This window comes from Cyclopterus lumpus, chromosome 16 (assembly GCF_009769545.1).
Source record: "Cyclopterus lumpus isolate fCycLum1 chromosome 16, fCycLum1.pri, whole genome shotgun sequence".
NCBI classification, from domain to species: Eukaryota; Metazoa; Chordata; class Actinopteri; order Perciformes; family Cyclopteridae; genus Cyclopterus; species Cyclopterus lumpus.
In genome coordinates, this window is record NC_046981.1 from 11,882,868 (window position 1) to 11,894,523 (window position 11,656).

An 11,656-nucleotide genomic window follows, 5' to 3' on the forward strand; every position below is an offset into this window, starting at 1 on the left:
TTTGACACAGCCAGCAGCCAGTTTCATTGATCTTCACATCAAGAGATTACAGGGAAACCAAAAGAAGCCCAAAAGAAGCTTATTGATCGGCTCAACTAAATTGATATTTAAAAAAAAAAAAAACTGTTGACATTGGATATAAAATAAATAACACAGAGATTAATGTCTACTTTAAATATGTTGTGTATGACTTTAAGTAAAATATAACTTTAATCAGAGGAGAGAAAGGGTGTGTGAGTTCGGACTCTTATAACTGATTAAAACTCAACTTCTGTTCGTGAGTTATTTGGGAAGATGGTAACTTGGCTATCTAGTTAAGAAGTGCATCTCACTGTGAGTAAGCCTACACCCAACAAATCATTAACGGATATAATCATTAACTGTCTTATTACAAGAACTAATTTACTTTAGTTTTCCCAATTAACCTTTATTCACGACAAATAAATAGACGCAGCATGGGTTTGCTCATTTGAAAGGAATTGAAATGGAAACACTTATTTCAGGCTGCTCAGTATGTTTTCAAATGATTTCTCATCTGCAGACAGGTTGCAATCGATTGCTGCAGGAAGGAGTCTTAAAAACGTGGAAACGTGTAAAGCGTTTTTGCACTTCTCTCGTCTCAAAGTCGTTGTTTTTTTAATGTTTTTTTGGTTTGATGAGGGAAATAAGATCTGAGTTTAACGATGTTAAAATATTTCAATGTGATCGCATATGATATGACATGCAGTGTTTCACAATAATTACAGAGATAGTCTATTTGTTTTCAAAATGAACCGGAAGTATTGTTCCACCTCTCAACAGGGGGGGGCTTGCTGACCCCCACCAGCACATTTCCTCCAGTCGTGCACAGGACCGATTCTATCTTAGCTCGTGGAGGGCAACGGGCTCACAGCTCAGGTCGTGCCAGCTGTGCAGCACACCTGGACTTCCTCCAGCTTAGTGCTCGCTGCCCCCTCTCGTCCTGGAGGGGGAGACGGAGCCCCCTGTTTCCGGGGAGAACCGTCCACAGTGCGCAACCCATCTTAAAAGATGGAGCCCATCTCGTTTCCCATGCTTTGTGAGTGGGACTCTTTTTCCAATCTTATCATTATTCATGTTTTTACTACTTTATGCTTCTGCACAGTGTAAGTCCTGCATTCAAATAGTCAGCATTAGAACATATTGAAGTACCAAAGTAAAAGTACTCATTATGCATAATGGCCCATTTAAAATACAAATATTATAGTCGCGTATGTTATCGGATTATAAATCTTGATGCATTAATGGGCGTTAATGTTGCAGCTGGTAAAGGTGGAACACATTTTAAGTACTTCATATACTTAATAATTTGACAATTTACCATTTAATAATACATCATAGCTTATTATTTGATTCATATTTTGGATTAAGAATCTGAATCTGCAAAGCAGCCTAGCTAGTAACCAATATTGTCAAATAAATGCAGTGAAGTTAAAAGTACAATATTTTCCTCTGAGATGTAGTGTACTCAAGGTATAAAGTTATCAAATGGAAATACTGAAATGAAAGACAAGTACTTTGACGTTGTACTGCAGTACTTGAGTAGTCTACCCGTACTCAGTTACATTCCACCGCTTCTAGAATAAGAGCGCAACGGTTTCTTCATACTTTTTATATGCTTATTATATAACTAAAATGTACAATATTTTCTTCCGGTGCCCCCCCCTCTCCTATTTCAGTGAGGTAGAGCCAAGTATTTAATTAGCAAATGATCAACTCCCACAGTTAGCAGAGACATATTCCAATATATTCAGGGCGAGTTTTAAAGCCATTTGTTCGTTGTCTGACGAGCCCTCATCTGATCATCATGACGAGAGATGAGGGCTTTATCAAGTAATTCAGATTACGGAATTTGTTTCAATTAACTGAATTAAACCAAGTTGAAGATAATGAGGATCACATCCAATTTCAAACCATGTTTGCTTATATATTGTTCAATATTGTGTTCATATTATGTCCTTCAAATACATGTTTACAGTGCGGACAGCTCCGGAGGTTTGTGAATCCCAAACTGAAAGCCTTAATTCCATTTAATTCTGTGAGCTAAAGGCACTTCACTGCAGTGGAAACGTAAACATCGTGTCCTGAGCGAGGACCGCGAGGCACTCATGGAATACTCGGGTCAGGAAATATGTAAATATGCTCACATACTGTATTTACCTCTTTTACATCTATGTTTTCTACTCTGAACCCTTTGTGGCTGTAAGTGTTGTTTATGCTTCATATGAAAACTAAATAATTAACATCACAATGCTATGAAAATGTGCATGTCATTGAATTCCACTGACCAATCCTACTGTTTGTAAACTCAAGACTTTTAGAGACTGATGTGGGATCATTTGACTACGACTCTTCAGTAGCCTTGAAACATTCAATGTGTATTTTATACAATAATTATATAGCACTTTCCTCCCAAGTAAACTAATGTTAAATTGTAGTCCTTCAAATGGGCCTTCAACAACGTATCCATTAAATTGAATAACATCAATTGAATCACAGAATTTTATATTTTAGAAAACAAATATTTTTTCCCAGGTAGCGAATTACTTAAGTCGAACTCTCTACTTAACTTCCGTAATTGTCTGGATATAGGAACACTGAATTATAAAAGCAAAAAGACAGGATTTGAAAAACATAATCATCCATACTATGTTGCAGTGGAAGTAATATATAGATGACATTTTAAAGCTAATGGGGTACTTTTTGTGACCGTGAAATGGCTCCATCGTTTGGACATTATCACTACGCACAGGACTTGATCAATTATTCCATCAACTGATGGGAACTATCTGGACATGGCTCGTCTGCACAATCTGCATTATTAACTATGAATGTCATCACTCACTGGTTGAATAAAAGTGTGCTGCAGCCTGGTCCGTGGATGCTGCGTGCATAAGAGAAGAAGCATAAAGAACAAAGAAATCATGTAAATTCAGTTTTTAATCAACATTTGAAAACAAATTGGACAAATGAATGACCGTTTTTTGTTTTTCATAAACTAGATGTGGGTTTTAGGATTTTAAATCATTGAAGAAATCACTTCTTTTTTTTCCAGAGGGGAAAAGAAATTAAATGACAGACACTGAGAAAGCAGATTTCAGAAAGTAAGGACTAACATCTCATAAGTTATTACTGACACAATCTTTTCTTCAGCACCCCCCAAAAAGCAGTCTCAGGCTGCACAGTGTGAGCATGTGGTCTTCAGATTTTAGGGCAGAGGATGAGGGAGATGAGAGAAAAGCGGACTGTAACAGACTCTTAGATTTAGTAAAAATTCACCAACATAAGAAAATCAAGAAAGCGAAACACTAAAATGTGAAATTCAGTTTGTTGAAATTTAGTAAGGTATACGATACCGAAACTTTGTATGTAGGCTGTTATTTATAAACTCATCTCTTGAGAGCCCAAATGTCTCAAACAAGCTATTACAGTATTCATCTTAAGTATATAATGTGGACGAGCCATCCGCAATCAAATTATCTAGTTTGTCCTCTATACAAATCATGCTGGAAGTTGACCGAACGGAGAGACGTTGTGTGGTTTTGGTTTCACCTTGCGGTACATCATGAGTCAAGGATACAAGTCATGTGTTTATTTGGTCTTATTAAAGAGGCGAGACGTTGCACATAAAAACAACCGGATCCAACACATCTTACACCCCAAATCTGCTGGGAAACGAGGATAGATGAAAACTAGTGATGCAAGGCTGAAGGACAAGCTGGTGACATTTATTAACGTACCGACATCATTGGTCGAGGGGGAAGCCAAATTTATTTATTTAGCAAATTGACATGTAATAACATTAAGGCCTTTTGGTAAGGACGATAAAAATCCTCTATTAAAGACCAATGTTTGCCTCTCCACATCATTCTTTTAATTATTTTCTCCAATTAAATCAGGACTGAACTGCTGAGACAAACAACCTCACTTGTTAAAAGCTGTGCACGTGTGAAAAATTACAGAAAAAGGGAACTCAAAATGGTGTAGTTGAAAATGTTCTTTTCCGCAGCTCACGTTATTCTGCGGCCTGAATATAAGGTGATATTACAGCTGAAAATCAGTGAAGCTAAACACAGTATTGGAACAATTACAGTTGACATTTAGATAAGAGTCCAATTAGACAACATATTCTCTAACAATCGTCCTGAGGGGGGCAGTAGTCTGATAAAAATGGAAGGAACGCAAAAAGATTATTCAAATCAAAAAATAAAATCAAAAAAATTAGGACTTCTCCACCGTTCTAATGATGGTGGCCAAACGGAAGTGAATGTTACAGCTACTGTGTGTCTAGATTAGATGGTCAAGCCAAAATGCCCTCATCTTCCTCTCCATCTCCCCCGCTCACAAATAAACACTCCTGTTTTCACTATCCCTCTTCTCCATCAGAAGAGTCCTGTTAGTTCCCGGCTGCAACTTCTTCCTAATGTACTTAAAACAGGCTGCCTCCGTTTAAATACAAACCTTAAAGTGGGGTACCCCCCCCTCCCACCCAAAATGACATCCTTGTCTCACAAAGTATAAAAATTGTTGACCCCATCCTGGACCCATTATTACACACATTACTCAAAAAAATCTTCCCCACCCACCCAGCTAGATTCTTACCAACCAAACCTAGACCCGTCTGTTATGGACTCAATATAAACACTCCCCACTATCCTCCAATTCCGAAAAATTGTTTTAACTGCTGGACATTTCACATAGATCTCAAATGATTCATTGGATATCACCAAAGCCATTTGTCAAATGATTGATACTCTCAGATCTACCTGAAACATTGCTCTGCCAAATCAATCAGGGGGCTTATTCGAAAATGGACAATACATGTTCCCTCCCTCCCCCCACCCGCCCCTCTTCTCTTCATGCCTCCTCTACCAGAAGTCCCGACGGTGATAAGCATCTGGATCGCAGTATTTGGTCACCACCACCCTGTTGGCAAACTTTCTTCCTGTCAGACCCTGCATCGCCTTCTGGGAGTCAAACACGGACATGAACTCCACAAAGATCTATAAAGGAGTAAACAAAATGACAATTAGGTAAAACAGTCTTATACTCAGACATCAAACGCAAGACTAATCAAATTCTGGATGATCGAATTAAATACAGCAGTTCCTACCTTGCCAGTCCCAGGCACCTCCAGGCCGTCCACAGGTCGAGGTATCTCGATGCTCTTAACTTGGCCGTACTTGCTGCACTCGTCCTTGACATCCTCCACAATCTCCTCATATTCTTCATCATCCAGCAGCTCTTCTGGGGCCACCATGTTCATCAGACACAGCACCTCAGTGGGCAGGCCACCCATTTGAGTCACTGAGCTATTCATACCCGGCACCTGCAGCGTCACTGGGGTCTGATTGATACTTGTCTGCAAGGACAGATAGAACAGTTAGAACAGGGTCAATGGCAAACTTTACATAAAAAAGTATTATGACTAGCTGCAAGACATCTTCAATGTCATTCTGAATTACTGAACAGGAAAGGTTTTACAAGTGGGAAATTGTCAGACATCAATAACTTTCTGACCCTACCCTACCCTACCCTACCCTACCCTACCCTACCCTACCCTACCCTACCCTACCCTACCCTACCCTACCCCCCCCCCCCCCCCCCCCCCCCCCCCATATTAACCTATATCAGTGTGTTAGAACATGTTTTGATAAACTAGAATGATCTTATCATTCAAGAGAAAGGTGTGTTGACCAATACTGGACGTTTTTCCCACTTATGGTCAACAGCCTTGGCAGAGGTCCGCACGCTGAGTGACGTTCTAGTTTAATATGTTATAGAATGGACATTTCTTTACACCCCGATAAGTTTTCATGCTGGGCCTGATCTCAGTTGAGCAACAGCACTTATGTTCTGGTGGGTAAATCAGTAACGTATGAATCCTCAATGTTGCCTATAATTTTTCTTCTTTTTTTTTAAACAATTTTTTGCCAAGTAAGACTATATTTATATATTTTGAACCAAAAGCATTGAAAATGTGGATGACCGTATTAATTAGCTGTCCGACTCAGCGAATCACACGGCTCTGTTTATAGCCATTGGTTGTCCAATGAGTTAACCGTCTCCCCCGTCTACTCTCAAAGACCACCAGCTTCCCACCACCCTGCTGTCATCTGTCCCGTCTTTGGACACTCACCAGAGTGGCGTTCTTGGATCCCACACTGGCTCTCTGCACCAGGAGCTTCTTGTCTCCCAGCTGCATGCCATTCAGCCCAGCAATAGCCTGCAAAACATTCAAGATTTTAATTATACTTTCAAAACCCAAAGCCAGTGTGGAAATTTGGTGTCATCTGGATAACTTTTTTTCTGTAGCATTGCCTACCTGGTCATTAAGGTTGACATCCACATATTCACAGAAGGCATATCCTTTAGATAAGCCAGTAGCACTGTCCTTCACCAAGTTGAAGGCCTTCAGAGGCCCAAACGACGTCAAGAGCTCCTTCACCTGAGACAAGATTAATACTTAAAAAATGTCCACTGATCATGTGACCAAACAGCTCAAAGTTTAGTGTTGCTATTTTTGACAGGGCTATAATCACAGCAAGCATCAAAGCAAATAATCTTCTGATCATTTATGTTGTATTTGCACCATTGTTGCAACATAAACCAAAAAAATATGTGTGAACAAACTTATAATTCAACAAATAGGATGCGGTAGACAAGGTAATATGAGGCCCTTCAGTGAGCCCAATGTAGTAATGCCAATCGTTAACCGTTTTGGAACAGAACTTAATGTGTTGTGCAGTTCAAGTTTGGTACATTAGCTGTTGCCCAGTTTGGAGGCAAATCAGTTTCATGCAGAAATACTGACCTGGTCATCGTTCAGGTAGTTGGGCAAGCCGCCAATGAAGAGCTTGTGAGCCGAGTCAGGTACCACTGTAGACACAACACCTGCAGGACACATGAAGACCATGAACAGTAAGAAACATAAAAGACCGACACAGAGAGCAAGCTCCTGTGACGTTTGTATTAATGCTACCTCTTGAATTATGCCACAAGTACTTAGGGTTAAAAACCATTAATTGGCTGTGTACCAGGCACATAGACACTGGGGTTCTCGCTCATGCCCGGCAAGGGCTGGTAATCGTGTGGACGACGAATCTTGAGACTCTGGCCTTGAAAGATTATACCATCAAAGGCCATTGCCTGTGTTGTTTCGTCCACTGAACGGAACTACACAAACAGAATTAGAGGTTATTACATTCTTCATTGTTAGACGCACCCAGGGAGAACAAATTACATGTTAAAAGGGGACCATTATGTTACCTCAAGAAAGGCAAAATTCTTATCCTGGTTTATCTGTACTGCAAGGACGGGGTTTCCAGGGGCCTGAGTAAGGCCACCCAAACGCATCTGGGCATTGAAGAAGTCCATCATTGACTCCTGCACAGAAAGGGTGGGGGGGGGGTTATGGAACAGAGTTATTTAAAGATTGTATTAAAATTAGTAAAAACCCAAGGATGGCACAGCCTCATTAAGACATCTTTTTCAGGTTTATAAGCTTCCATTCAAAAGCCAAATGCTGTTCCGTTCATCACCTCTGTGATGCCAAACGGTATGTTGCCAACGTAGAGTCGACGGGCCTGCCGGGTCATCTGGCTGCCCACTACAGGTACTGGAGTGGGAGTAACAGCCAGGCCATCTGGAGTCATGGTCGGCAGAAGGGCTGTGGCTGGGATCTGGCCTGCAGCTAGAGAGCAAAGACAGGAAGCATTCATCAATCCAATTGTATTTTTAATTCAAACCACACAGTATCTTGATGTGCATATTACTGATGCAGTAAGAAAAATGGCACCAACAACAAATACAAATGGAAACTGGGATGGTTACCTTGCATGGCTTTGTACTGCATGGGAGTGATGTGTTCAAACCCAGGTGGAGGGACATCCCAGTACTTCTTCACCTTGTTCTTCTTCTTCTCACGGTGTGGAGAACGACTGCAGGGAGGAACAGAAGGTGAATTAACTTTAAAAACAATCCACATGTAAAAGATAGCCCTCATTAGTTCAGCAGCACTAGATCAGATGTTAACTCAGGTCCTAAAAAAAACACATCTGGTAACTTGTGGGGGGTTGCATCAATCAAAACCATGTACACTTAATGATGAAGGGACAGAAAACCCAATCCAGACAGATATTTACATAATGAGTCAACGCTACGTAGAATCGGGTCATTAAATTGCAGTTTTCACAATAACGCCCAAACCGACTTTGTGTTGGTTTGCTTTATTACCTTCCAGCATTGTCCTGGGGGAAAGGGGCTGGTGAGCTGAAATGACATTGGAAGGGTTTCACATACCTCTGAAAATCAATGACATTCACCAACATTTCAACTGCACAAAGTTAGAACCTGTATTTCTATGACCTCACCAAATGCATCACAAGCCTTTGGCAATCTGTGCGTTTTTAAAAAGCGCAAAATCTTCAAATGACAAACTGGTGCATTCATTGAGCCTCACAGCAAACAATGAATGGTGCAATGAACGCAGAAATGATATCCTCAAAAATATGTAGCAGCTGAAAGAGGAGGGGGGGGGGGGGGGTCAAATGTTACATCTTCTGCCAACATTAAGTGAACACCAGTAACTTGTTTAAAATTAGCAAAGAGACCATAAACAACAGTCAGGCTAGAGGTCACATTCACAGCCATCAAGAAGAAGAACAAGCTTTACAAGAGTAAATGTTAAGAATGCATTCAAGCAGTCACTCAGGACAAGTACGGCATACACCATACTCCACACTACTAAATAAAACCATTTATGACAGTCTTGATATTCTATGTTAAATCATCATGAATAGAAAAGAGATTGAAGCAGCTGTTGCTTTTCGTATTCAAATGGTTGTCCCATAAGCTTGAGGCCCAATTACTACAATGGCATTAGCACCTGTGACAAAGGGCTCAAGGACAGAGAACATAAAAATATCATCATCCAAAATAGCCTGCATGAAAGTCTAACTCTTAGTGAATAAGATATTTCATAAACTAAAAGGGCAGTCAATTCTCAGTGGAGACAGTCCAGCTCAGCCAAAGTAAAATCGAAATAAGGATCTATAGCTACACTTAACAGTCACCACAATGTTGAACAGGTGATGGGAGTGGGCTTGGAGTATAGTCGGCAACACGTTGGATGCCAAGACCGAACAGAGGGTGTAGAGAAAACATGCTGGTGACTCGTGTGGCAAAAATGCATGTACCTGTACACACTCAAGAGATACTGAAATCTAAAAAGTGTGTGCATGTTTATAAACCTCTGCAAAACAAAATGTAAAGTGTTTATATATTATTTTAGTGGTGGCATATGCTTGACTTTTACCTAGTGGTGATTACACAAACTGCGAGGCCAGTAGTGTAAAATATATGATGAGACATAAGCGCTCACATTTTTTGGTCCTTAAACGGTACTCACGTGCGCCTGTGTCTGCGTTCGTCCTTACTGTCCCCGCGACGGTCCTTGCTGCGTCTGTCCCTGTCTCTGCTCCTCCTTTTCCTCTCTCTGCTACGGCTGCGGGAGGAGGACCGGCGGTGGTGACGGTTTTCTTTGTCCCTTTCAGCTGCAGAAACAGTGCTTACATATTAAATGTTCAGTGGAACAGTGAAAACAAAGCAATTCATAGATACTAATAACCATCATAGTATACATGTCAAAGACTCTTGTAATATGTGCACTCAGATGGAAATTAGAAAGGCAATAAGCCACCTAAATAACTTTAATTTATATGGTGATACTAAAGAATGAATTAAAAAAAAATTATATATATATAATAGTTACCAATCACTGTAAAATAGAGCCCTAAACAAATATGTAGTTTGAACTGATTTCTATGGATCACAATGTGTAACTTGACCAACTCAGACTAACGTTGTGTTCTAGCTAGGAGCAGTGTATTGAGTGTTAATGTGGGTTAAAGAGAGCTTATTGTGGGATAAGGGCAGTGGTTATTGTTGGTGCAGTTACCAACAGGCTGTGAGAAAGCTGAAAGCAAAAAAGGTGACATTAAATAACGCTGGAAATGTTCACTGGAGGCAACAGCTGCAACGAATGAATGATAGCTTGCACAGTCAGTCAGCTGGTACAGGCAGGGTGACTACCATGATATAGCCTGGCCCTGTCTCAAAGAAACAATGCACGTTGCCTTGTAGTAACTAGGCCAGCTGCCGATTTACAAATACTACAGATGCCTTTCATTCATCGAAATTATCCCTATATGGTCCGACAGTATAGTCTAACGAGCATTAGTAAGACTGCATCCCATATATATACACACATATACATATATATATATATATACACACGCAGTGTATCAAGAGCGTGGGCTACTAACGCTAGTTCGGACCATGATCCAGTAATTAGACGTACCCAGGTTTGCGAAAGCGATTGCAATCAATCGTGCCACTATCGGTTTAAATTGTCGTGAAACTGGTTAAATTACCTTGTTTGTTTTCAGAGAGCTGTCTTTCGAATTCGTCGAAGTCCGACATTTCCGAGTCGACGGCTGCTACGCTTTCAGCGTCTGCGTTGTTCAGTCGGCGGCGGCTAGCTGAAGATAGCTAAAGCTAGCGACAAAGTGCACAACACTTAAAAACAAGAGCCTCGCCGATGTAACGTTGGCTCAATTAAATTCGCTTAAACTCGCAGCCTAATTATCGACCGGAGTATCAAACAAGCGTTAGCCGCACACACATCCGCTATATGTTTTGTATTCACAGCGTAACAGACTGAATCGTTGAGAAAGAAAACGTGCTCGCTAATGTTAACCAGCTAGCTAGTAGCAAAGTCCAGGAGCGCGCGGCCTCCAGACGTTGGCGTGAGACCGTGCGCCCGTTAGCGCGCGAGCTAGTGCGAAAGTCGAATGAATTAGACTATTTTCTGAGCCAAAAAAAAATCCCAGCCGGCCACTGGTACACAATGCGCAGTTATCTGACAAAGAGTCAAATGTACACGCCTTTAAATGCTAGAAGGCTTTCGAAAACAATAACGATTTCGGTATGCCCGCTTTTTTTGCTCCGTCTCCCAGGTACCGTGACACCGGAAGTTGATGAATGACAGGTTTCCGGTAAGGTCAATAGAAAAAACGACGTTAAAGCGCATTATATCCTGCGGGGATACATTTGGAGAATAAGCGAAGTTTTCACTTGATCCCCTTCCTTATTCCTTATTCTTCAAACGGCTAAGTTAGGTCTCATTGTTGTCTGCTAAAGCGTTGTTGTTTTATTTGGCAAGTCAAGTTTCAAGGCAAAGTCAAGACAGTCAATTTAGGATGAGTCCAGAACAAATCCTTTTTTTAAGTACCTAAGTGTGTTTGTGTTTATTTATTTATTATATATAAATTGATATATATATATATATATATATATATATATATATCAATTTATAAATGTTACCACAAGCTGGGTTAATCAAATTGACTAACGATATTCACAAACTCTTAATGCCATAATGAAAATATGTATATAATATGACTACATTGTTTAATAGAGTAAATTGGAGATAACAAACAAAGTGCTCAAAGGAAACCTTTCCTTTTAGGTGAAAGACCATTTACTGCATAAAGTAGTTGCCCGGTCTTTGATGCTTGAAATAGAAGTAAAATCCTTTTTGCACATCATTGTATGTATATGTAATGTGTGGGATTAT

At 40.4% G+C, this 11,656-nt stretch overlaps 1 protein-coding gene across 4 annotated transcripts; it reads right to left on the minus strand.

Moving 5' to 3' along the window:
* Window positions 1-3,595: 3,595 nt before the first annotated feature.
* Window positions 3,596-11,060, minus strand: u2af2a (U2 small nuclear RNA auxiliary factor 2a). Of its 4 annotated transcripts, none has more exons than XM_034553317.1 (12): window positions 10,452-11,060; window positions 9,428-9,572; window positions 8,254-8,289; window positions 7,852-7,958; window positions 7,560-7,711; window positions 7,288-7,404; window positions 7,038-7,194; window positions 6,833-6,912; window positions 6,344-6,466; window positions 6,158-6,244; window positions 5,132-5,380; window positions 3,596-5,021 (listed from the first exon to the last, which is right to left on the minus strand). In XM_034553317.1, the coding sequence occupies exons 1-12, from the start codon at window positions 10,498-10,500 to the stop codon at window positions 4,887-4,889; spliced, it is 1,437 nt and encodes a 478-aa protein (XP_034409208.1). In that variant the 5' UTR covers window positions 10,501-11,060; the 3' UTR covers window positions 3,596-4,886. The 4 variants fall into 4 exon arrangements, with proteins under 4 accessions (XP_034409208.1, XP_034409209.1, XP_034409211.1 ...); XM_034553318.1 differs by having other exon boundaries at window positions 7,056-7,194; window positions 10,452-11,056; XM_034553320.1 differs by lacking the exon at window positions 8,254-8,289 and having other exon boundaries at window positions 4,887-5,021; window positions 7,056-7,194.
* Window positions 11,061-11,656: the final 596 nt, after the last annotated feature.